At 39.2% G+C, this 27915-nt stretch overlaps 1 protein-coding gene across 2 annotated transcripts in view; it reads left to right on the top strand.

Moving 5' to 3' along the window:
- LOC117964677 (BMP/retinoic acid-inducible neural-specific protein 1) overlaps window positions 1-27271 on the top strand; it is a 138296-nt gene extending 111025 nt beyond the window's left edge. For both annotated transcript variants that reach the window (XM_059005454.1, XM_059005455.1), the window contains exons 6-8: window positions 1489-1725; window positions 3129-3351; window positions 24622-27271. In XM_059005454.1, coding sequence (XP_058861437.1) covers window positions 1489-1725; window positions 3129-3351; window positions 24622-25762 — 1601 coding nt within the window. In that variant the 3' untranslated portion in view covers window positions 25763-27271. The remainder of the gene's footprint in view (window positions 1-1488; window positions 1726-3128; window positions 3352-24621) is intronic.
- Window positions 27272-27915: the final 644 nt, after the last annotated feature.

Below are 27915 nucleotides of genomic sequence, written 5' to 3'. Positions count from 1 at the left end.
GCTTCTCATCAGCTTGTCTCCTGCCCTTTCTCAAATACACAAACCCACTGCACTGAAAGAACCCATTCCCAACATAGGAGGCTTGTTGCTAGGGAAGTGACGTCGCTGCCCTGTGACTTTTGCTACATTGCTGCCTGCTACAACTGAATAACTCGTCTGCTTCTATAAAAACCGCTTCAGCAAGTAGATATTTAATTTGCTTTGTATTATTGTGCAATGCGTGTGTATATGGTATAACAGTACGATATTAATGCTTTGTTTAATTGTTTTGTATACTTTTGTTTGTGTGTCGTGCAGTACGAAATAAAATTAACAGTAATCCTAATGGGAAATGTAATCCTATGGGCAGATTACTTTCACACACTTTAAAATTATTATTTGGTAAAACTATTCAGCCCATCTGAGCTTGTCAAGTTCCTAGTACGGTAGCAGATTGATCTCAAAACTTTAAGGTGGGGCTTAAAGGGTCCAAGTGACTCTGCCTCAAGAAAATTACTACAAGGCAACCCATTCCATAACCTCACCACTCACTGTGTGAGCAAATGTCTCCTTCCCTCTAACCTAAGCCTAAATCTCCACTTAATATCCAGTTGGATCCGCTGGTCCTGGTTTCTGTACTACACTTAAAGTTCTGAAGTGTAGGCCAGTGCACAGCAAGGGTCGTTCAAGCCCATATATTTGTTACAGCCATATCCATAATTACTTAACTGAACCAATTACACCTCTGTTAAGGTTTTAATACTTTTATTGTTTTATTTATCATTTTAAAACCGGGGACCAGAGTGTGCACCCCAGGTTCTCGCTTGAGGTTGTATTACTGGTTCTTATTCCTCTGTAACTTAACAAAATAATTGATTTATTTGTTGCCATTATATGGGGCTTTTCATGCATATTCATAAACCTGTTTCCACCCCTCTGAACCTGTGCCGGAGCAAGCAGGTAGAATCCTGACAAAGGTGACCGACAGATGAACCAATGAAAATGCTGAACCTTTTTCGGGAACCAATGAAATGTTTCTTATTAAACATCAGAACATCTTGGATTTAAGCAGCCGATGTTATGAATTAATTTTGATGGAAAGACCAAATGGATAACTGATGTAAGACTAAAATAACTAGTCAAAACTGACCTATGACCAAGGATATGTTAATAAAAAATATCAAAACAATCGCAATTATGTTGAAAAAGGTATTGCAGGAATACGTACAACAAAGCAGCCATCTTGAGAACGTAATGCATTTTGCTTTAAACCCTAAAGCTTGTTCAGTAACCCTTCAAAACAAGAAGCACAGAACCAATCCAGCACAACAAAGGGGGAGCCAGTGAAAACGCTGCTTCTGTAAACACAGAAATGTTTTTGTTTTTTAAACCTTTACAATAACTGTGCTTGACGTCTACCTTTTATAATATTTGTTGATCACAATCAGGCACCCAATAAAATTTGATTAGTATTATTGAACAACTTCTTATGTCTTTCTTCCTCTGCAGGTCTGCAAGTCATTTTCCCTGAATACCTCCAGGAAAAGTTTGTCCAGTCGGCACTCAGTTACATCATGTGCAATGGAGAAGGGGAGTACCTGTGTCGAAACAGCCAGTGCATCTGTCAGTGTGGTGAAGAGTTCCCACAATGCAACTGCCCAGTCACTGACATCCAAATAATGGAGAATACACTGGCAGGCATGACCGAGTCCTGCGCCACAGCCTACAAAGACTTTGAAAATTCAGGTAAAGAACAAATCTATAAGCATTATAAAGGGGCTTGCAGTAATTCACTTGACATTATTGTGATTTTCAAGTCTATTGCCCCTAGTGGATCGCTCACAGTCAACTGCATACCACTGTGCAGAAGAGATCCAAAAGGGAGTAAAAAAAAAAAAGAAATCAATGCATTCCAGTTTCATAATCTCCCCTTTCTATAATTCTTGAAAGAAGCCGGTACAATTGTGCCTTTCATGAGCAAGAACAAAAGTAGTACTAGTACTAAGAGCTAACAAAATAATTCCATACCTGATATGTATTGCCAACATTTCTTATGTTTCATATTTTCCTATGTAAAACACAAACACATTTTGTGATGCGTTGATTTTATTGATCCCTCCATTCTATCTGAGAGGTCGTCTGAAGGAGCACAGCAGAGGGATGAGAGAGCCAAAGTGTGAGGCTTCTGAAAGCTTGTTTTTACTGTTTTATAGGAAACTCGTGATAAACCATTCGGGACACATGTCACATTCTGCAGGTTGGATTTCCAAAACAGCATACAATGGTCAAAATGTGTTATTGATGGCCATTTTCTTTTATCCAGTGAAGTAATGTTTTATCAAAATGGAAGATAGCTTTTACCTCTTTCAACACTGCATTCCTTTGTTAAGGTCTAGGAAAAATAACTTTGCTCAAACTTAACATTTTTACTTGCAAACCAGAATTTTTTTTTTTAATCCTGATAATTAATTATATTTAGTTATCCTAGGGTTATCGTTCTTTAGAGTTAATGAGGACAATAAAAATGAGGACAATAAAAAATAAATCTATATATTGTATCTTCTTATAAAATTGCTTTTTAGAATGATTTATTTTTCTTGGTCTGATCATCTCTATAATAAGGCAGGAGTGCACATGTAGCATTGTAGACTCTAGCACCAGGGTACCACAATTTGCACCCCTGTAAGGTGTTTCAAGTAGGTGAAAGCCATTGAAAATGTAATGTTGCTAGGAAACAAAAAGGAGGCACTAACACTTAATAAACAGACTTGTTGTATTTCTTGCACAATTGCACAATATTACTTTAACCACTTGAATAGGTATTCATATAAATAACTTCCAGTGATTGCATAGTCTAAAGCTAAGAGCTTCGTACTGGCACTGATTGCATAGCCTAAAGCTAAGAGCTTCGTACTGGGAGCTTACAATTTGGTCTTGGGCAGTTACTTTACTTTCTAACATGAAATATCAAGACTCATTGGGGTTTACTCACTTCATCTTAACAATGGCAGATACAACATATAGCCACAAAAGGGCAAAGTATTGAATTGTCTTCCAAACAGAGGCAATGGTATGTTTAGCATTCTCTGAGTGTTTAATCTAAATTGTAATATTCCTGTTCCCCTTGTTGTGGTGTTTTTATTTTCCAGATGAATTTAAATCCTTTCTCAAGAGGCTTCCTTCGACTCACTTCTTGCCCGTCAGCAGTGTTCACCAGCTCTGGGGGAATGACTGGGATCTGCAGGCCCGCTACAGACTCCTGCAAAGCTCCATGGAGGCCCATAAACTGAAAATGCAACGCACAGCTCGGAAACTGTTTGGCCTTAGTATCCGCTGCCATCACAATCCTAACCACCAGATGCCTAGAGAAAGGTAAAGCTCTACATTCCATACAGTGCCCATAAAGGCCTGTATTAGTGCTTGCTTATTTGTGGTACACTATTCTTCATGTGTTGTTTTTAGTATTCTTTTGGTGAATTCCAGTTTTGCATCATGGTTACTCCTTTAGCTCTACGCAGCAGTGTGGTTTGATTAGACTGTTTGTTTGATAACACAAAAAAAACTGCAGGAAGAATTTGATTTTATAAATCTTGTTTTTGATGCATATATCTATAAAGACACAAATGCAATATCACAAAATCATTAATTCAAAACAAACAAGGCAGCTTGTCATGTCGTGGCAAGAAACTGACAGTTGTACGTCCATTAAAAGAGATGAAACTTTGCCTTATTCAGTTGAAAGAAGGAAATATGGCCAACAGTAGTTTGTTCACAGCGCTGCCTGCCATTTTATTGACTCCCTGCCGCGTTAGTTTACCATCCTTCTTCAAAGTTTCCAGTGGCTAGAAACCAGGCTAAACACGTCACACACTGTAACTAGTGTAATACAGGGGCAGGCGCTACGTTCTGCCTTGTGAAATTGGGCTTGCTGGTTTGAGGAATCCATTTTTATTTTGTTTTCCCGCGGACCCCCTACCATCGCTGGGGGTCTGCGGACCACAGGTTGAGAACCACTGCAGTAATACATTTGTTCAATATATTCTGATTTCAGTATGTTGTCAGAATGTTTTGCCAAGGGCACATACTGTTAGTGCCAGCTGTGATATTAAACCATGTATGGTACAGTGCGCCAAAAGATTATTTGTGTGGATGTATTGTTAGCAACACCCCAGTGTTGTTGTTGTTTTACATGGAAAATGCTCATCATATAAATCCAACAAAATTACAGATTTTAAAAAATCCTTCACAGATAATGCCTAAATGTCTTTGCAGCAGTGTTTCTAAGCCAAGATGTTTAGCACAAGCAGTCTATGTAGAAAACAGCATTACACATGCATTTAGTTGTCCTGTGAAATGTATTTGGATAGTAGTAGTCTAAATAACACTGGTGAATTCTTGTTGTTCATATATTTTTTATAAACCTGCACTGTGGTTTGCTGTAAATGCATAGCAAGGTGTAGAAAGGATTAGTACACCACAGGGTAAATCACATACTATACAGGAATAGTAAAGCATGAAAACACTGAGGTCAATTCGGACAAGCTGTGTTTAATGTGTCGTACTGTATAAACATGGGGTAAACTATTATACACATCACAGAAATAAGAACTAGCAGTATATGCTGTTAACACATGCCAGGTAACCCTATTGTTTATTTTGTCACCTCTCGCTCATGGTTAATGAAGCCTGATATCATTTAAAGGATTTCAATTACAGACAATGGACCGTGCTTTCTGTACTGAATACCACTTTCACAGAAAATGTACTGCTCACACCTCATCATAATAATAAACACATTAGAGCCTGACCATTGTACACTGCTGCTCACACCTCATCGTCATAATAAACACATTAGATACAGGAGCCTGACACAAATAAAGTGCTACTTTCTCAAATCTTTTAACTCAAATAAACAATGCAACACAGTTACTTAAGCAGACATGAATAACTCAGGCATGTACTTTAGGATATGTGTCACATTGTTAATTAGTTTATCTTGTTTTGGTGTAAGGAATAACACGATTTAGGTATTTAGCCCATAATGTCTGAGTGTCAGAAATACAGGCTATTTATTATAACAAAGCACCCAGGAGTGATAATTTACAGCAACATTTTAAAAAGTATGCACACATATACGTCTTTAGAAAGTACTGAAACAACTGAAGATAACATTTGCAAGGAATGTGTTAATGAGAGTCATTTAACATAGGTAGGGAAGAAAATTAAACGGCTTCTAAGATGTAGTTCTCCTGCCAGTTTTGCTGTAACGCTGTCCCCGAATAAAAGAAATGAAGACACAGAGGTATATGAGAGCCGTAAGTCCCTGTTACAGAGCCTGATCAAAGATGCGTACAGTGCTGCTGGCCATTCATTGTGCTTGCTTACCCATGAGTACAGGGTCCACCTCTGAGGTGTAAGTAAAAAGAATTGCCTGCTGTGGAAACTGAATGGACCTCTTTCAGCGACACAAAGAAGGTCCACTAATTGGAAAGAGCAGCAGTCTTTTCCCAGAAGAACCCCATGGGGACTGAGAAAGCTGGTGACTGTGGAAGCAACTCACCGCTAACTCCCCAAAGTGCTTGGAATGTCATAGAGCCCCGTGAAATTATTTGGATTTTTTATAATGTTTTGTTTTATTTTTCCAAAAATTTGTTTTATTTTGTTTTATTACAGATACACATTAACAACAACAACTCAAATAGAAATCAATAATAGTATACATCATGTTTTAACTACATACATCATTTTTATTAAACATTTTCTGTTTTTTTTGTTTTTATAACATTATGACATAAACAGACCTCGCACAGAAAAATAATTTAGTTATCATAATTTCTCATTAGTGGCAGTAACGGTAAGGTACAGTCCCCCACTCTAATGAACTGCCTATTTACAGTGAATACTGCCCATGCCCTCTATAAAAATACAAAAAGATCAAATTAAAAAAAAAGATATATATTTACACTGCCCTACTATTGTGGGGCTGTCATAATAATTGCACATACAGCAGTTTACCCATTAAAAAAACAGATATGAATTTGTGACATCAGACCTGGAAGACAGATGACACAGACAGCAGTGCTGGGATATAAATAAATGCGCTGATGCACAGGTTTATTGTAAACTAAAAAGGTTTAAATAAAACAGAACACTTACTAAAAATAAATGGCACATTGGCCAAAACAGACAAACAAAACAAACATGAAACAAAGCCAAAGAAGTATGGTGCTGGTGTATAACCAGCACGCGTAGCAATTGTTTATATACATGTGACCATCTCCAAATGAATAATAAATTAATCAATCAATCTGGAGATGGTCACATTCTGCACAGGGTTAGCATGGATGGGGAAGTTTAACCCCGTCCATGCTGTAAAAACAATAACAACAAAACATTGTGTTTTACCAATTAAACAATAAGTTTTAAATAATAATAGGAATACAAAATAATACAAAACATAATATACACAGGGGCGAGACCCCCCCCCCCCCTTAAAATCATAAAAGTATTGGAGGTAGTCCGGGGCCAGAAACGGAGGCACCAAGGGGCCCCCGGGGTGTTAATGTTGTCAGCGCACATGCTTACATCAGGGCAAGGTACTCCTCCAGTGGCCCCGCTTGCAGAGGAAAGGATGACAGCAGTGTGGCACATTCCAGCAGCGGAAATGCTGCTACCTCCAGATGTGCAGCCTGCAAGAGCAAGGCTGACAGCACATTGCTCCCAGCCTGCAGGGCACTCCAGATATGTGGCCTGCACAGACAAGGCTGGCAGCTTCAAGGCTGATGGTGCCAATGCCACCAGCCCGACAGCGCCAATGCCGCCAGCGACACAGGGCACTCCAGCAGCGGAAAAGCTGCTCCTGGTGAACCGGCATCCCCAGGCGATGGCGAGCAGGCCTCCCTAGGCGATGCAGGCCAGGCTTAGCAGCCCTAGGCATTGCAGGCGTGGCATCCCTAGGCATTGCAGGCGTGGCATCCCTAGGCATTGCAGGCGTGGCATCCCTAGGCATTGCAGGCGTGGCAATCCTAGGCGGTGCAGGCGTGGCATCCCTAGGCGGTACAGGCGTGGTATCCCTAGGCGGTGCAGGCGTGGCATCCCTATGCTTTGTAGGCGTGGCATCCCTAGGCGGTGCAGGCGTGGCATCCCTAGGCGGTGCAGGCGTGGCATCCCTAGGCATTGCAGGCGTGGCATCCCTATGCTTTGCAGGCGTGGCATCCCTATGCTTTGCAGGCGTGGCATCCCTAGGCGGTGCAGGCGTGGCATCCCTAGGCGGTGCAGGCGTGGCATCCCTAGGCGGTGCAGGCGTGGCATCCCTAGGCGGTGCAGGCGTGGCATCCCTAGGCGGTGCAGGCGTGGCATCCCTAGGCGGTGCAGGCGTGGCATCCCTAGGCGGTGCAGGCGTGGCATCCCTAGGCGTTGCAGGCGTGGCATCCCTAGGCATTGCAGGCGTGGCATTCCTAGGCATTGCAGGCGTGGCATTCCTAGGCATTGCAGGCGTGGCATCCCTAGGTGGTGCAGGCGTGGCATCGCTAGGCGGTGCAGGAGTGGCATCGCTAGGCGGTGCAGGAGTGGCATCCGTAGGCATTGCAGGCTTAGCAGCCCTAGGCGGTGCAGGCTCCGTATCCGTAGGCGGTGCAGGCTCGGGCAGGAGTTGGGAGGCGATGAGAGCAACAGGTAGTCTTCCTCTTCCGTTGGAGGTGGGAGCTGCAGGCAGTCTTCCTGCGACGGTGGAGGCGAGAGCAACCATTGGTCTCCCTCTGGTGGTGGAGGCGGGAGCAGCAGGTAGTCTCCTATCTCTGGGAACCGCTGCGGCTCTCCCTCGGTTGCAGGGAAATTGCTGTTGGTGGTGGTGTTGTTGTTGGTCTTGTAACCTCAGTAGCTGATAGAGCTGTGGTCTATGTGTGTGAGAGAAAGGTTGCATTTTGTTTTATTTTGTGCTATTTGTTATTTGCGAATCATTAGCATTGATGGCTAGCTTGCTTGCTTTTCTTTCCATGTTAAAGTGTAGTAAGTGTATTGAGCAGAATGGAATGAATTAGTGACATAAAAAAGCCTGAATAAAATGACTATAATAACTAAAATGCTGTATACTTAAGAGCGTGCATTGCAGTGTTCATTCTTCAGCGCACTACACAGTTACTTAATTTGCACAACCTCACAATTGAGGCCACTTTTCTACACTCCCACTTCGATTGACGGCAATGTACATTCCCCTTCAATATTAAGACCACCCCTGTATTCATTATGAGGCCACCATCTGCAGTCCCAGATTCACCAAACAAACCACTGTTACATTACTTCTCTAGTAAGACCAACAAGCTATAAACTACAAACTGTCTTTAAAAAAAGGCAAACTTTAAATTAGAATAGTTCATAAACAACATCTCTTCAACAAAGTGTTGACCAGGTGAATAAAATGGCTAAACTAAACACTTTTTTGTAAATAAAACTATGGTTTTAATGTGTTATCTTACTTCAACAGTTAGGGTACTCTCATATTAAGACCCCATTTTATTGGCCGCTTGCCATGATAACAAGGTTTCAATGCAGTTTTAAAAAGTAAAACTGCAGAGAACACTGTCAAATAAAGTGAACGCAATATAGATGATTATTAATCACACTTGACAGCATAATGTAATGCCATTTTAATAACAGTGTGATATTAGCACATATTTATTTTCTTTATAGACCAAAAATATCAGTGATAGACAGAAAAGAAAACCTTCGCTACGGTGCATGTAGTCTAGTCCTGTTTCCATAGTTACAGTGCTGCTGACAGGAAGGAATAATGTAAGGAATAGAATTGTTTTAAGTCTAGTAACACATACTGTACACTTCACTTATGGTTGTGCACTGTACTTAAAGAAAAATACAATGTTAAATATTTCTACTAAACCCCGCATGCTAAGCATTCAGGGAATGCTAATCCTACACACAACGTTTCCTCCTGGGTTTATACAGCCACACCAACACTGGTCAGCTGCTGGACACATTCATTTTGTGATGCGTGGCTGGACTCTTAACCATCCCATTGGAAATATACAGTATTGGATGTGCACTCAAACGTTTGGCTCCCAACGGTCTGCAAGGCAGTTTATAGCATTGTCACAAGGTGAGTGGTGTGGGTAAGCAGGTGAATGTCCAAACAAGCGCTTTCAGTATCCAAAACGTCTATTTATCAAATAATAAATCCGCCCCTCTACCAGCAATGGCACCGGGGGATATACCCCGGGTTTTCAGTCTCAAACTAAATAAACACACGGTGCATGAAACTGTGCTCTTCAATCGGGAGGTTTGCTGTGCTGTGCAGCGAGGGTGGTGCTCAGGGGTGTGTTCTGGCACCGTGGCTGCAGCTCCCGTCTCCTAGTCCTCTGCAACACAAGCACAAAAGCAAAACATAGCGCTTTGGTGCGTTAGTAACTCCAGCGTGAGGGGCTGTACTCATGTAACTGCGTCCCCTTGCACTACCAGACTCCTCCCTGTGATCAGCCCGGCACCGCGGTCTATCAAATCACTGCCTGCCCCGCAGCTGATCACAATGGACTTGTTTAGCAAACTCGCAGCTACACGCTTCCTCTAAAATGGCCGACTCCCAGTTCCCACCTGCCATGGAGTCACCCCGTCTATTGGAAAGCATACCACCAACCTTACATAGCACCCTTTCTGGTCAGGAGGGAGATTTGCAGCTCAGATTCCTTCCTTTTCAGGCCATCTAATACTGTACATAACACAAAAAACCATCCCACTGCACCCTGATACATACAGTGACTCAAAGTATTCAACCAACCTAGCTGGTTTGTTTTGTGTTGGGTGGGACTTAGTTGCTGCTTGCTTACAAGCCATCTCACAAGAACAGTGGCTCCAAGATGTTATCCCTTTTGTTAAGTCTGGCATGGGAGAAGTATTTCCCATTTAACCCTTGTTTACTAAATACCTTCTTCAAAAATAGGCAAAATATCTGAATGTGGATGATGTTCCCTAAATGCAACCCACATGTCATCCATGTACAATGCTGAATCATTAGGTGGGTGTGTTTGTTCCTAACTCAGCCTCATCGCTGAAACACATTTTTAGGGGTAAAATGAAGAACAAACTTGTTTTTATAACACTAGCATGAAGTGGCCAAATTGCTTTTTCCTCTGCTTTAGTATGTATGTGATTGTAGCACTTCCTTTCTCTATATTGTTCTCAAATGTGCGGAAATGAAAGAAACATGTATTTATTTTTAAAACATAAAATCTAGTACTACACTAGGTTCAATGTGTGCATGTTATGCTTTGGGATAGTGTTGCATTTCCTTTGTCATTTTACCTGGAGTGTTAAATTGTGTTCACACCTTTAAAGATTCCTTCCTGTCATCAACCACCCAGTTGCTTCCCCTGCAAGTGCAACCCATTTCCTGAGAGTAAGCCACAGAAACAGAGAGCTTTCTTTAAACTAGTGTAGTACCAGATATGTTTTAAACTGAAACTATAGCATGTGTGTTATTCAAAACTGCAATAAAATGTGTTGCAAATAAAAGTACAAAACAGGAAAGAGTTGTGGAATTATTTTGTTAGCTACAACCCCTTTAGAAACTCCCGTAGGATACTTACAGGCACATAGTGCTATTAAATGTAACACAAAGAGTTGTTTATTGCTGGGATGGAAACACTCAAATGTATCTTTAACTCTATCCAAACCATACTCTGACTGGAGCTAAAGCTGCTGCTTTATGTTTTGATTCTTACATATGTTGACCAGTTGCAAGGATCCGGTCACAAGAAAGAAGCTTGCTGTCTGAACACTGCTAGCCCCTTGAGGGGAGGCTGGGGCTGGAATGTCAGCAGGGTTATCATGCCTGCTCCAGCCTGTCTGCTTCTGGTCTGCACACTGCAGTGAACCGTGCAGGATTCGATCATAGAGGCAAACTGCATTCCTGGAACAAACAACAGCAAAGAGCATTGTGCATTCTTAAGGGATACACTGGGCTATTTGTGATGGTTTCTGATGTGTTTTTTTTTTTAATGCCAAGACTTGTGCATTAAAAAAAAGACAAGAACAGACCATCTCTGGACCAAGGAGATACTAGACTGGATCCCAAGAGATAAAGCGACCAAGAAGACCTCCAGGAAGATTGCAAGATGAAATTAGGAAACACGCCGGAGCAACATGGATGAGAGATGCAGCAGACAGGCTTTTGTGGAAGAATCTTCAGCCTTTTTCAATCGTGGGATATATATAATTAGCCCACGGACTGGAAGTTAGGAAATTGAAATATATTGTTTATTTAGCACTCCTGAAGGGGTTATTATTATTTTTGGTTTGATTTGTATTTTATTTGTGTTCTAAAAGACGCAGTGCGCTATTTGTCAAAGTGCCCTGCTGAACAAGCAAACACCCAGGTATCCCCTGTTAAACTCTACGTCTGTTGTCAATGTGACCTATATCCACCACCAGCAATAGCAAGAACCCAGAAATTGAGAGAAGTTGCCCTGTACCAGAAGGAACGAGCCTCACTTTGTCACAATATACACTCAATTCTTATTAAGACAAACTTGAATTAAATGAATTTCCTCATGCTACGGCTGTTCTACTAGGTATGGCCAAATTTTGCAGTTGCTTATTGTAAATTAATACAAATTAACTTTACACAAATGTACTGTTGGTGCTAATTATTTTGCTCCCCCAGGAAAAAAAAAATGAATAAAACAAACTGCCCTAATTCGAACAGCTGAGTGTAAAGAATTATATTAGGAAATGTATTCAATTAAATTGCAACCAGATTTTAGTGCTGTTTTGGGACTGCTGATTTTATGATGCATTTTGAGTTGCCGTAGTGCACCTGCATCAATGCCATTTCCATAATGCAGAGAAATGAGTGACCAGCACAAACAATCTTATATTACCCCTGCAAAAGTGGAGGTGTTGATAATGCACCACCGTACACGAAAAAGAAAGATTTTAACATTCCTGCGAACGCTTTGTCAACCATTCTGAAACACTGGGATACAATAATACAGGCCTGTGAACTGCAGGTGCAGGTCGTCAGCGTTTCCGATTTGCTCAATACCCTGATGTTGAGGAGGCCTTACTTTCGTAGTTTAAAAATGACCCGTGATCAGAACGGGACGTGCAGGTTTCAAGTCACAATGTACACTTTTGAAAAGTTCACTTACAACAGTATTTTCAATAATGTACAGCACTTTTCCATTTACATTACTTTTCATTGTACTGCAATTGAAAATTGATTTCAGTGTTAGTGTAACTTCGATAAAAACTGACAGTATGCATTTGGCTTAGACTCCTGATAAGACCATTTTGGGTCATAGTCTCACAAATACTGTTGCATTTACTTTGAATTGAGTATACCGTTCTAGGATTGGAGAGAGTAATCTCACGGCTTAAAGGAATTCGTTATGAACAGAGGTTGGGGTAACTGAATCTGGTTAGCCTAGTTAGCCTTTTCAGTTTGTTTTTATAAGAAACATGAACTTCACCATTAAAGTTTGAATAATGAATAGAGCCACACCATTCTTGTATTCCCACTGTGTAGCCTCGTCTATTACCTGCTTATAACACACTGACGTGGAAAGGTGACAGAAATCTGTGCTGCATGGGAAATTAAGATGTGTGGTTTCAGTTGAGGGCCTAAGCCTGTAAAGGTTATTCAGCTACACTGTGTATTAATCTAGACAAAAGGAAGCTCACCCTTGCATGTCTTATTCCTCTTGTCAGAATTAGTATGAAGAAATGCCATTCGTGTATTAAGTGTGTCTAATTGGATTACAGAGTAACTGACAGGTATGCTCTGTGCTGGTGGACTTTTCATTTTTTTAATGCAATAAAGGTCAGTATTATCAGACCTGCCATAACACTGTCGATAGGGTGTAGGGCACTGATGTGATGTGACAAGTGAGGTGTTTAAATTGCATTGTAATGAGGGGCAACTACATCTCAAGAGCTCTTCCTGAATTCAAGTCAAAGCACCTTAACACAGACTACATCAAAAAGTGAATTAAATGCAATATTTGAGTAATTGCAATGAAAACTATTCAGAACAATTAAAAAGGTCAAAGGACAGTAACAAACTGAAATGTAATTTTAAACTATCTGATATTTTTTATGACACTGATTGCAGTACCATAGCACCTAAACCAGTGCCAGACACTGCGATAGTGTATCAGGATTTTGCATGACACTGATTGCAGTACCATAGTACCTAAACTGATGTACAATATCTGTTCCGAATCCAGTGTTTTGCCACTGCTGATATTGTTTCTGGTAGGGTTAGAGCACTCTCTGGGATTCTGGGATGGAAATAAGACTCCTATTGCATAGCAGCTTCACCCATTCCAGGTTTAAATACAAGCTTGATTAGGCACAGTGTATAGGTAACAAGTTCAGGGGTGTCCTATTAAACTCAAGTTAATGGTTGCTCTTATTTAAAAAGCACCCTAAAGTATCATGTAATTAACCGCCAAAAGAATTTATGACACAAAAAGCCAAAGGAAATGTTTTAGTAAACAGGTCTTTGAAAACCCAAGGACTTTTCAATTACAGTATGTCTCGTCTATTTCTTTGCTTCGCCTCCCACTTTGTCTAGACAGTGGCGTTTTAGTCATTCATTTACCCAGTAACTTCCACACACTCTCTTTATTAAATGCAGCCTTGGCTTCTATTGTTTATGTGGCGTAGGAAACAAAGTAAATATATGTGTTACGGTCCATGTGTAAAATCAGTAAATCTATAGATTAATCAGTAAATGTGTAGATTTACCAGCTCAGCAGTCAATGTATAAAATAAGGATATGGTAGTGAATTCTCTCTCTTACTTTCATCCATGATCACTTTCTGGCAACAATTCACAATATAAAAGAATGTTTTGCTGGCAAAATGATACTCGCTGAAATGCAAAACCTGCATGCACTTAGGTTATGCTTTTTTCTAAATGAGAAACTGAATAATACTAAATCACATTTAGTAGAGGCATGAGTTTTGCTGAAGAGGTGTCATTATTACCATACCTAATGTGTGCCCTATGGTTATTTTTTATTTGAAATAAAATCGGGAAAGTGATTTTTTTTTTTTTTTTTACATAAAGCGAAAGACAAGGAGGTAAAATCATTAAATATAATACCAGAACTCTGTCTCTAATCATGTATGAATATATTACTACATAGTCTCTGCTAAATGCATACGTTGTTATTATTATTATTATTATTTAATATTATAATAATAATAATAATAATAATAATAATAATAATAATAATAATAATAATAATAATAATAATAATTATTATTATTATTATTATTATTATTATTATTATTATTATTATTATTATTAATAAATAATAATAATATTATTGCAAGAAGGGATGCAGTGAAGTTTAAATTGCCATTAAGCTCCCTGACATTACTTTATTTCAGAATTCAACTCAAATGCTGTAGCATTATAACTATCATCTCCTTAGTTATTTTATACTGAGCTGGTAATTCTACACATATACCAGTTATTTTCTAGAGTGACTTCTATTGCCCGGTGGTGTAAGGATGTTAGGGCAATAGATTAATCTATTTTTGCATCTATGATGAGGTCTTAACCAATCAGAGGTCAGAATTTACAACCACTGATTCATATATTAGGGATGGGTTTATTTGAAATATGTTGTCTACATCTTTTCCCTTGGCTGTATTGAACTGACGTGTCCCTTATACTCAGCTTCAGCACAGTACAATTCAACAGTAAGTTTTCATTAATTTCCTGTGCATGAAGAGATGAGAATTATTTGGCTGAAAAATATTCCATGAGATAAATTCACAGTAACAAAACACACTAAAGTGTGTGTGTGTGTCTATATGTATATATATATATATATATATATATATATATATATATATATATATATATATATATATATATATATATATGTGTGTATATATATAATATTGTAAGAGAATCGCACCACTCCGCAGTTCGTTGCCCCTTTAAAACAGACCCAGGACACAGGAAATTGAGGTTTTCAGCGCTTACACGCTATTTTTAATAACCAAATGAACAAAAACAAAACAAACACCTAGCTCTTTCTTGAGCACTAAACTAAAACACAAACAGGAACCTAAACTATATAACAGGACAGCTAAGCTGTTCACCTGCAAAAACCAAAACCAAACAAAAACAAAACACACCGTTTTTAAACAAACAAACCTTCACTCTCTTGGTACGCCTGCACACACTTGCAAGCGGGCTCTACACACAGCAGCCCTGTGCAGACTGACTGCACTTCTTATATACCCTGCACCTAGTCCTAATTTACAATTATTACCCAGGTGCAGGGGATAATTAACAATAAAACAATTAAACTATTAACAAAAATGTGCCTGCGCACACCTGTTTTACGCAGGGAGGATTTTAACCCCCCTCCCTGCTGTGTTACAATATATATATATATATATATATATATATATATATATATATATATATATATATATATATATATATATATATATAATATCACACACACACACACAAAAGAAAGTACCAGCTATAAAATTAAGAATAGTCGATAATACTTTCCTTGTTAGGATTATACAGAGAGGGGTCGCACATATAGCAATAATAGTGTTATTTATTTTGCCAGTTGCAATTAAGAACATAAAGATTTTTTTGTATGTGTCTATCGCGGGAGCAAACGAGACTTCCAGAGTTCCGATCCATTTCTAACTACCTTGTATTCATATTGTAACGGCAGGGCAGCCGCAACTCAAGCGACCGGTGAAAGTATGGACTTAATAATGGACTGGGGACGGGGCTGGGAATCTGCTGTGTTGGTGTGATGTCTGCGTGCTGTTGTGTCGCTCTCCCTCTTTCCTTGAGCAGCCTGTCTGCCTGTCCGTTTATGTGTGTTTGTCTGTGTGTGAATGCGAGGGGATACCGATGGGCCAATGGGTGATGAGTGGGCGGAGTCTGTGTCCTTCAAAAGGAGTGCTTCGTGTAATAGACTGATGCGTGGGTTAGTGTAGGGAAATAAGTTCACAGAGACCGTGTTACTGAAACATAACTCAACCAGTTTATTCTGTAGCTTACTTTTTAATGCTTCGCCAAAACAGTGCGCACATCCGGTCATAACCTTCACGTTTTTCCACTTGAGGGCGCTACACAGTAAGTTACACTATACAACACTTTGCGCCAATTGAGGAAAGTTGAGTTGGGAGTATAGTATGAGAGAGAGAGAAAGAGATAAGAAAAGTGTGTGAAAAGATCCAGTGAGACAAAAAGGAGTTAAATAAAAATAGCAGTTTTCACTGCTGTAACTGCATACCTATGTAAGTTGGATTCACACGCTCCCTGCCATTAAAAGCTGTAGCTACTCCTATATATAATACAACATGCCCTGCTAAAGCTCACAGGGAATTATATTACATTTCCCACACAGAGGACAGGTTTACAGGACGAGAAAGTGGGCTTCTATCAGGGTGCTACTGATTGTATTCAAATAGCACTGTCACCCCGATCCATGGAGCCTGCTCTGCAGGGTGGCAATGCCGACAAGGAAGAGAATTGGGGGTACGGCTCATCAATCAATATTTCTAGAGTAAGCAGAACAAAAAGAAAAATATGCCATTGCACAACATGACGTTAGGCTCACTACGTTACATGCGCGCTAACTCCAAATGCAGTGCCCTTTAGTAAATGAGGAGAACTTGAACTCTGAACTTTACATGTTACTCTTAAACTATGTGGCTTCTCATTCTTCTTCAAGGATCTCAAACAGCGGCCTTTATGCTGATTTCTGCTTTCACCGTGATTTTATTTAACACTACAAACACATAGCAGAAAATTGGATTAGTTTGGAGAGTACTTTTATAAACTGACTATGCACTAATGTAATTACAATGACACACGAACAGTATATGCTAACTGAAACAGTTCAGTAGAGCAATGCTGAAACTAATTGCACATATTTAAAAACATAAGTACAATTTAAATAAATCAATCGGTAACGTAATAACTCCCCTTCATGTCATGGTCAGGGAGGTAGCTATGTTATTTGCATGCTGCATAAGCACCGTTGCCCATCTGTTTTGAATTTTAAGATATGCACATGCTTCAGCGGTTCATTACTTACACTATTATTTTAAAATGTGAACTTTCAGTATTATAAATGAGATGTACTTTTAAAACATCAAAACATAGCTCAAAATGATGCAAAATTCGGCATGACACCTTACTTAATACTTTTCGAGGTTTACACAAGGTTTACATGCAAAGCAGCTGACGATTCAATTACTGTAAAGTCTGTGCGCAGTGAAGTATAGAAATATTTTGTTTTTGAGGTGGCTGATGATGGAATAGTAAAACAATGTAAAAAGACCTTGCTTTTCTCCATGGATATTGTGAAGCAAAGCACCACTAAGTTAAAGAAAGTTATTGCTTTTCATATGTAAATATCAGTTAACGTCTATATATGTTTGATATTGCAATTGTGTTATTATATTTCTGTGTTTTGGAAGACTTCGATATTATCTATTGAAATATGTGCATGATACAGATATACAATTTTCATATCGTTGCCCACCCCTAGTATATATAATACACCCACCCACCCACCCCTTGTTATATTGCCCCTTGATATAATGCAGGTTCGGATATATCGCGGTCCTGGAGATGGCTGCCCATTTTCACCGTCTAACTGCGTATGCCTAGCTGCAATATACATAGGCACTTAGAATTACTGTTTGTTTTATTTTGTACTGCACATCACAAACCAATTAAAAACAAAGCATTATTATCATACTGTTACCATATACACATGTATTGCACAATAACACAAAGCAAATTAAATATCTACTTGCTGAAGCGGTTTTTATTTTAGCCAACAAGGTGTTTACGTGTGGCAGCAATGCACTAGCAAAAGTCACAAGATAGTGACGTCAACTCCCTAGCAACAAGCCTCCTATGCTGGGAATGGATTCTTTCAATGCAGCGGGTTTGTACATTTGAGAAAGGAGAGGAAGACTCATTAAATTAATTGGAGACTGAAGTTGATGAGAAGCAATTACCCTCCGCAGTACAAATTAAAATGGTGTGCTGCTTTTTAAATGAAAAATGAGAAAAAGCAGGTTGCGTTGAGGATTTATACTGGATATATAGGGGTGGGCAACGATATGAAAATTGTATATCGATATTGTGCGCATATTTCGATATTGATAATATCGAAGTCGTCACATGGAAATTCTCTCTCCAATCTGCATCTGTAAATTTCGTAAGTACAGTTATGTACCACCAATCCCTGCCTCTTTATTTTACCCATACAGTAAGACTGGGCTCACTGAAAGCAACAGCTGTACGTAACAGAATTGGGGTGTAATCGTCAGTATGGCCCTGTCTGTCTTGCTCTAGAGCTAAACGCCGACAATGGAAAAGCATGAGCATTCCAAGGTTCATGTTAATTTTTAATTGCATCTACATCATAAATGTTTTAAATGCACATTAGGAAAAATGTGTAATCGATCTGCATCCTGACTGGAAAGAAGTTCTGAAATAAAATAGAGAGGAGAATAGCTGCAGCCTCGGAGGCTTACCTGTGGCGGCTTGACTGTGGCTCTGCGCCTGCAGCTTCTAAAAAACGCCATCATTATTATTATTAGCAGATGGCATTATCCAGGGCGACTTACAATTGTTACAAGATATCACATTATTTTTTACATACAATTACATTTTTTTTTTTTTACACATTATTTTTTTTTTTATACAATTACCCATTTATACAGTTGGGTTTTTACTGGAGCAATCTAGGTAAAGTACCTTGCTCAAGGGTACAGTGTCCCCACCTGGGATTGAACCCACAACCCTCCGGTCAAGAGTCCAGAGCCCTAACCACTACTCCACACTGCCATCGGTAGCATTTAACCCCTATCAGGTAAGAAAATGAATCAAGAAAATATAGATTTATTTAAGTAATTTATTTTATGTATATAAACAAATATAACAATAGGATGACGTATCTCTAAATTCGGCAATTTGTAAGTAGGGAAATCCGATTACATCAACGCCATGTATACCGAGATAACTATCGCATTGGCTTATCCAACTGCCATGTAAACTCTGTATTCCGAATGCAAAATCCGATTCCGTGGAATCCGACTGCAGAGAAATCTGATTACTTCATGCCATGTAAACATAGTGAATGAGTAGGCTACACAACAAGCTTCAATGTGAAAGCTGAACATTAATTTTAATAAAGAACAACAAGTTTTCAATGAAAAAAAAAAAACATTTCTAAAGTAAAAACGGGATTGTGTTATTTTTCAATACCACTGCTTCAGATTATTACCAGTGCTTAATAAATAGCAGTAACATTTTATTTTGAGTTGCTGTTGAACTTAAACCCATTCATGGCCCAGCAGCAACATTAACCTACTACTAAAAAAAAAAATACATACATAACCGTCTGAATATAATTTAATTAATAGAGAGTAAAACAAATTAAACTAACAATTACAGCCTGTTTAAATAATCATTTTTTGTAGTATCCAAACTGCCCAGCACCTTCTGTTGCAGTCACACCACTGCATTAGCTGTTGTAAACAGTGCAGAGTGGACTAATGTTCATGTAGGGGCTGTTTTAATGTGTGTTTTTATTTATTTATTTATCTTTAGTGTTGGACTTATGGCGTTTTATGAATGACTTTATTTATTTATTTACATTTGAAACCGTTTATAGGCAATAGTGTGTTTACACAGAGAGAAAATATAGTTTGCCTCCCCTGTGCTCAAGGGGTTAGTGCCTATGGACTCAATCAAGTTATAGTTAAACAGGAGAAACATATACTAAAAGGTCAAGTCCTTGGGGGGGTTTAGAATGAAATAGAGTACAGTTGTTTTTTTGTTTTTTTTTTCATTTCAATGATGAATAGTGGTAAGATGTCTCAGGTCTGTTTCCCACACAGTTAAAAAAAGCAGACACATTTTCTTTTTCTTAACAGCTGCCACACTTTTAAAATCCCTCTTTTATTCCCCGACAGAGGGCATATTTTAGGGGCAGGCACACATCACATTTTGGAAAACCACTTGCACACCTGTGATGAAACGTGGTATTAACATTACTTAGCACAGGTTATTGAGAGTATTAAGGGGGATTCAGGGGGGTTATGGAGACGTCTCTCTATCAGTACATCCATCCATCTGGATGCCACACTTACAGTTTTATATGTTTCTTGAAAACACAAGAACTTACTCCACATACTGTAAAGCATCCATTATCACATACTTTACCATCATACTAACAACTGTAAATCATCAATTCTAATATACTTTATCATGATACTAACACCTTGTTTGCTTACCTAATGATATTTAGGTATTAAATAGCACTTATCCAGTTTACAGTACATGCTCCACAGTGGGCGCGTTAAGTAAATGAGCTGCTCAGAGCAGCTCGGTGAGAGAACGCACTTGATGGCATGCTCTGTTCAGCTCCTACTGAGCAGCTCAAAGCGCTGCAGAGCAGATTTCATTTTTAATTCGGGACACAACAGCCAGACTTTCAGACTGTCATTTCACCCCAAGCATATTGCTACCATTGCTTTATTCATATGTAGTTGGTTTATTCCTTTGTCAGTGGCATTTAATATCTGTTCTCGGGTGACTTCTTTAGCTTTTGTCACTTCATGAGTGTTATCTTCTAAAAGGTGTAAAATCCTTATGCATTTAAGAGGGAGTTTTGCAATGAACTATTATTAAAATACCTTTGCCTGAATCAAACCTCACATATCTTTCAAGCTGTATTCTTTCTGTACTGGCTGACTTCAAGCAAATGAAAAAGGAAAATGATACTGAAAATGAATTCGTTCTTGCTCAGTGTTGCAGAATAACGTGAAACTGCAGAAGTGGTTGTTTATCTCACTTACTTAGGGCCTCATTCATTAAATGGCGGTAAATGACCAGAATTACCGCATGGCAGGGGGAAGCCACACGGCACGCAAAAATAAACCAGCGATAGCTCTATTCACTAAGCTAATTATATGCATAAATAAAGCAAGCTAAATGATTAATTTGCAAGTTGTCAGAACGTGCAGAATTATGCATGAGGTTTACACACATTGTATTATAGTGTGTGTGTATATATGTGTGTATAATATATATATATATATAAGGGCGCTCAAAAGAAAAGGTAAGTACGGTTCTATGTCACAGTGACAGCGACCAAGGAGGACAGAGTGAGGAATCTAAAGTTTACATACCAGGAGTTAAAGGTATTAGCAGAAGGAGTGGTGTGGAATTATGAAAGGCTTTTTGGTGCTGTGTCAGCGAGAACATTAACTTCAATGAAACATTAAGGACAAAATAAATGCACTGAGTAGGAGGTCGGGGGTCTAGCCTATTTAAATATCACAAGTACATGGTGACTATATAAATATATTAACATAGCTGAAAGTGTTGCATAAACACCTGCCTCGTAATCTTCATATACCCCTGACTGTGAGGATGTATGAGTACACTGTAACATTGGAACTCAAGTCGCTATTGAAACAATATTTAAAAATGAAACAATATTTAAAAATGAAACAAAATTTTGCTGGAAACAAGAGTCATTTAAAATGGTCTATGGTGGCTGCAAAAAAAAGTTTTTAAGCAGGCAAAACAGATTTTTAAAAAACAGCATTGAATGACATATTCAGCAACATTCTCGAGTTTTGTAAAACGTATGTTGACACAATTACAAACACTGTGTAATTCCCATAGACTATTTTGCTGTATTTAATCCCACAATATTAAACACGGGAGAAACGTTAACTGCAGACCTGAAATGAGAAAACCAAAGCTTTGTGTTTTTCTTTATAAAAACAGAAAATCTTTTTTATGGTGTTTTAAAACCACAAATACCATCAAATTATTAGTAAATTATATAACATACAGTATATGCCACTGGACCCTATCAACCTAATAATAATAATGATAATAATAATAATGATAATGATAATAATAATAATAATAATAATAATAATAATAATAATAATAAGCATGGTATACTACTAAGCATAGACGTAAACAGCTAGTGTTTCTTCCTCTGTTACATTGTCTATTATTACAAAGGCAGACGCACAGTTGAAATCAATGTCATTCTCCACAAGCGTCTTAATGATATCCTGACCTACTACTGTCATGTGGTCAGAGTCAAGATGCAGTGTATCTACTAAGTAAGCAGTAAGTTCCTCTGACTTATCAGTTGTAAAGCTCTGTGGGATGCAAATAATGTACAAAACACAGCTGCCTTGATCATCAGTGTCCTCGTCACATGCAACGCAAACAGACTCGGAATCGTTCATTTTTCCATGTAGATATTCTTGGTGTGCTGGATACACTTTAGGGAAATGCTCTCATCTGAGTGTGTCGCTGTTAGGCACAATTCTGGATTTTTTTTATTAAAAAACTTTTCATTGACCAGCCGTTACATCGGTATGTTCGCTGCACTAAAGGCTTCCACTAATTCAAGCGTGTTGACATTACGAGTCTCTCCTCTTTCTGTGCTCTTTTTAAACAATCCTGTGATTGTGTGCGGCTTGTTCAGTAATTGTTTAGCCTGACCTGCAAGTTTGATTTTCTTGTTTTTGTGTACTGCGCTGTCAAGATGCTTGTCAATAGTACCTTTTCTTAGATGATCCAAAGACACATTACAAGCTGAGCAAAGCAGAATCCCACCATCTGCTTGCAAAGTCTTTTTGTAGCTCTGAACGTGATCTTCTGTTGAAGTGAATTTAGCTTTTTTTTATTTGATCTACATTTTTAATGTTAATCATGCACTGCAACCTAATAAATCAACAATATCTAAACAACCATTTTAAACTTCCCGACTTGCGTGTTACATCATTGTACAGTATGAGGAATTCACCAGTCATGAAGCCGGTATTTGTTTGACCCCCGTTGCCATAGTAACCAACGCCGGCAATGAAACCGGACCGTGTACAGCAACTGTAGTGCTGCTAAAGTGAACAGGGAAGGTGAGGAGTAATGGAAAATACTGTAAGGAAAATGAAATGCATATTTTTCACGGTAGGCAGTCAAATTTAGGCTATTAAGGCTAGTATGATCTGTGTTCAGTCTGTAACAATCTAATAATGTCTGCCTGGTCCGAAATACTCTCTACCTGACTCCTCTTCTTGCTCTCCTGTGCAGCTCATATCAGATACCTCCCTCGTGGTATTTTGTGACATGATTTGCATACATTTCCACACATTAACATTATTCATTTTATTTACATGACTCGAACACGTTACTTTTTCCACATGCCAGGTTGTCTGCCACTGGTTAGTGAGTACAGCAGGTGTACAGAGCACACAGTAAAGGGGCTTACTGCGTGCAGAACACTTTACCGCTGTTTAGGGAATGAGGCCCTTAGAGGGCTGCGCTCCTCTGATGACGTGAAGTGCAGCCAGATTATTTAAACCAGAATGTTTGTGAACAGTTCTGGAACATTATTCCAGTAATAACACTAATATAGATACAAGCTAGAAGATGATGACTGGCCAAATTGGAGTTACCTTCTACCAAAACAAGGAAAAAAAGCTGTATTGTGTCCAGTGCTGAAGGGTTCTGGGGTTTGGGCACCTGCAGTACAACTGTGGCTTGCCACTCTACATTGCACATGTCTGCTGGCTTGATCTGTAATAAACAATGTGGTGATTTTATACATTCTCTGCCATTCCAGCAACCCCCTGGGAGACTGTGTCTTACTGAACATGCTGGTCAGTGCAGCCTCTGATAGTTGCACAAGTTCTCACTAGTATGCCTGTTTGTAAAGACACAAAATCCTTTTACTTTCTAATGATTGTTGCTGAATACATTTCCACCATTGCAAACTAACATTCTGTATTTTTGGGCAGTCAATGTAGCTTGCTATGTATTGTATTTGTTTGGATAGTCAATAGGGATGGGAATTTTAAACGTATAAACCGGTCACATGACAAATTTCACCAAACGCATATTTTTTTATGTATTCATTTTAATAATATAACATCATGTACAGCAGTCCGTCGCGTATCCAAATGCTGTGGAGCCACAGTAAGGGCATGTATATATATATTGCATTTTTAAATTGCTTCTCTAAACAAAGGAACAAGGCAAAGTCACTTTGGATTTATTTTGAGGAACTAGACGAGAAAACCGTGGTATGTAAATTATGCCAAAGAATTGCCGTACCACAAAAACACAAGCTCAATGCTTCAGCATTTGAAATGAAAACACTCAGAAGTACTGTGGATGGAGTTACTAAATGCAGTAAAAAGCAAACATCCATAATAAACTGAAGGCTGTAATGCGACTGTGAATACGTAGAACGCAATTTTAACAGGACGTTTTTAAAACAGAGAAAGCATAAGTGTAAATTTAATTGTTTTCTTGTTTTTTTTGTCAAAAAAATGCCCTTGATATCTATGTAATTTGTCAACAGAAGGGGATATTTAAATACTAACCAGGGCTGTCAGTATACATCAGAATGTAATATGAAGAGTGTGTGTATGTAGATATGGTTTAAACACTGACACCTGTATAGCATTTAAACGTTCATAAAAATGTACCAAAAGCGTATCCCTAATAGGCAATAAGTTGTGTGATATTTTGGTAAATTAATATATCTCTTTTTTTGTTGTTTTGTTTTTGCAGATCTGTAATGCAGTGGCTTAACCGGGTCCAGTCCTTTTTGTACTGCAATGAAAATGGGTTTTGGGGGACCTTCCTGGAAAGCCAGAGGACCTGCGTCTGTCACACAGGGGCCAACCTGTGCCAAAGACCCATCCCCTGCATCATCGGAGGTAACAACAGTTGTGCCATGTGCAGTCTGGCCAACATCTCTCTGTGTGGCTCCTGCAACAAGGGCTTTAAGCTGTACCGGGGCCGCTGCGAGCCCCAGAATGTGGACTCGGAGCGCAGCGAGCAGTTCATCAGCTTCGAGACCGACTTGGATTTCCAGGACCTTGAGCTCAAGTACCTCCTGCAGAAGATGGACTCCCGTCTCTACGTCCACACCACCTTCATCAGCAATGAGATCCGCCTGGACACCTTCTTCGATCCCCGGTGGCGCAAGCGGATGTCGCTCACCCTCAAAAGCAACAAGAACCGGATGGACTACCTCCACATGGTCATCGGGCTCTCCATGAAGATCTGCCAGATGAGGAACAGCAGCATCGAGCCCATGTTTTTTGTTTACATTAACCCTTTCAGCGGCAGCCACTCGGAAGGATGGAACATGCCCTTCGGGGAGCACGGTTACCCCCGTTGGGAGAGGGTCAGGCTCCAGAACACACAGTGCTACAACTGGACACTCTTGCTGGGGAACAGGTGGAAGACCTTTTTCGAGACTGTGCACATTTACTTGCGGAGTCGGGCCAAGCTGCCCACGACGTTACGCAATGAAACGGCTCAAGGGCCCGTGGATCTCTCGGACCCAGCTAAGCGGCAGATCTACATCAAGATCTCAGACGTGCAGGTGTATGGGTACAGCTTGCGTTTCAATGCAGACCTGTTGCGGAGTGCTGTGCAGCAAGTCAACCAGTCCTACACTCAGGGGACGCAGTTCTACTCCTCCTCCTCCGTGATGCTGCTGTTGCTGGACATCAGGGACAGAATTAATCGTCTCGCCCCTCCAGAGGCTCCCGGGAAACCCCAGCTGGACCTCTTTTCCTGTATGCTGAAGCACCGTCTGAAACTCAATAACAGCGAGGTCATTCGGGTCAACCATGCACTGGATATGTACAACACAGAGATCTTAAAACAATCAGACCATCTGACTGCCAAACTGTGTTGAACTGTTTCTTTTGTCTTTTTTCTTTAGCTTTTTTGATGTAAAATTAGAATTTGTAAATGTAATTATAAGATAAAAAGAGAAATCTCCACCATTTAACTAGAAATGGAACCCATTTAACAGACTACCATATTTGTCTGAGCATGTTTGTTGTTTCCTTTAACAGACAAAAAGAAAAGAAAAACGATGGTTATCATGAGGCCTTGAATTTATTCAGAAAAAAACTGAACAAGCTCTCAAATACTGCCATTCTTAAATCGGTTCAAACTTTTTAAGTCTTATTAATAAAATCAATGACAGATGAGAGCAATCAAAAAATTAATCTCTTTAATTTAGCAACACATTTTGTGAAATAACAAAAGGTAATGTTTAATATGAACTCATTAAATGATATTACAAAAGAAAAAACTGTTGCTGCTTAGATGTCAACATTATTTTATCTACATGTACGTTAGTATGAGCAGAAAACCATAGCACACTCTTAAAGGGATACTGCTCTTTGTTACATCTTAAACACAGTACAAACCTGCACTTTTCTTTTTCTGTTTAAAGAGAAGTTTGAATACTATAATACAATGTTGTCCTTTTAATAAAGACAGTCAGGATGAGTGTGATTTTTTTTTTTTTCCCCCCCAAATACAGCACAGGTCTTAAAATGCTCTTGTTTGCGCTGTATGTAACTTGGACACCAAAATATCAGTGTTTTTGTGTGTGTTTGTCTGTGTGCATACATAAACCTGTCAATGTTTGCAAAAAAAAAGAAGAGGGCACCTTATGACCAGATTCACGCAAACATGCTCTACTGTACAATTGAGGAATCAGCATTACAAAGTAGATGACTGTTCCACTAGCAGTCCTAAGGAAGCATTTTCTACATCGTGATATGATTTCCATTGTAGCTGCATGTGTCTCCTGCTTGCAGTTGTGCCAGGAATTAAGGATGTTCTCATAGAGAGGCATAATTGAAGCACTGATTATAGCCCTGGCCACTATTCATCTTACTGCTGTATTAAGAAAGCCTTAACTATGTTGGAGACGGAGAATGTTTGGGCTTCACTAGTTTTCCACTGTCTGGATTGTAGCTGGGTAAATGTCTCTTTTGGGGCTTGATACAGTATAGGAAATATATACTATGGAGTGTCAAAATCTTAATTGTCTAATTGTCCAGTTTTGTTTCTTTGTTACCATGTTTTATTACCTACCTTCAAATGAATGTGACAAAAATTAAATCATATTTATATTAAAAAAAGGTTATATTTAATATTAACGGTGTATGTGTAAAAAAAACAAATGAAGCATTATTATTTTCAGTAGTTCATTTTTGAAATATGTAAAATCTTTGATATAGGTTCCTTTGGCTTCTTAGTAAAAGACCCTATTATTACTGATGTAACATAGTTCGAGATGGGACATGGTTGACCCAAAGGACAAGTCGTACACAAATTGCCCTAAGTATGAAACAGTATCCAAGGTAACTGATTAATAAATGACTGATTGCTTCTACAAAAGCCACCTTGGCAAATGAAAGTGGTGTCCTTTTATATCTGCTCTGCTGGTGGTTTGTGCAGGCCTTGTGAGTACAGCACTCTGTTTCAGACCATGCTGGTCTACACTAGTGGTGCGCAGACTTTTTATAAGCTGCGCCCTTTTCTTCGCATACATGTCCATGGTCGGCAGTGGCATAGCTTGGATTCAAACCGGCGAATTTCTAAACAGAATAAACAGAAACCTTCACGCAGGCGTGGCTGTTTGCTATTTTGTCGGCATACAAACGGCCGTCATGTATTTTGTCTCGCTCAACCCAGGTGAAAGCGTGTCGACCCACAGCCTGAGGTGGGTCACTGGGACCCTGGTTAACCGGGGTATGAACTAGGTACTTCGTTCAACACTACATGGGATTGTGACGTGGGTAGCCAGAACCCGGGTCGGGACCCGGGTAGGAGTAGGGGTGTGTTTTTGGTACATTTTCATGAACGTTTAAATGCTACGCAGGTGTCAGCATTTAAACATTGAAACTATATCTACATACACATAGAATCATTATATTACATTCTGATGTATACTGACAGCCCTGGTTAGTATTTTCTAAGCAAAGAAACCCTAAATAAGCAAATAACATTTTAACATCGTAAAGACTTAACTACAAACAAAAAAAA

Source organism: Acipenser ruthenus, chromosome 31 (genome assembly GCF_902713425.1).
Source record: "Acipenser ruthenus chromosome 31, fAciRut3.2 maternal haplotype, whole genome shotgun sequence".
Classification (NCBI taxonomy): Eukaryota; Metazoa; Chordata; class Actinopteri; order Acipenseriformes; family Acipenseridae; genus Acipenser; species Acipenser ruthenus.
Note: the sequence above shows the minus strand (reverse complement) of the source record. Positions and strands in the feature narration are given on the sequence as shown.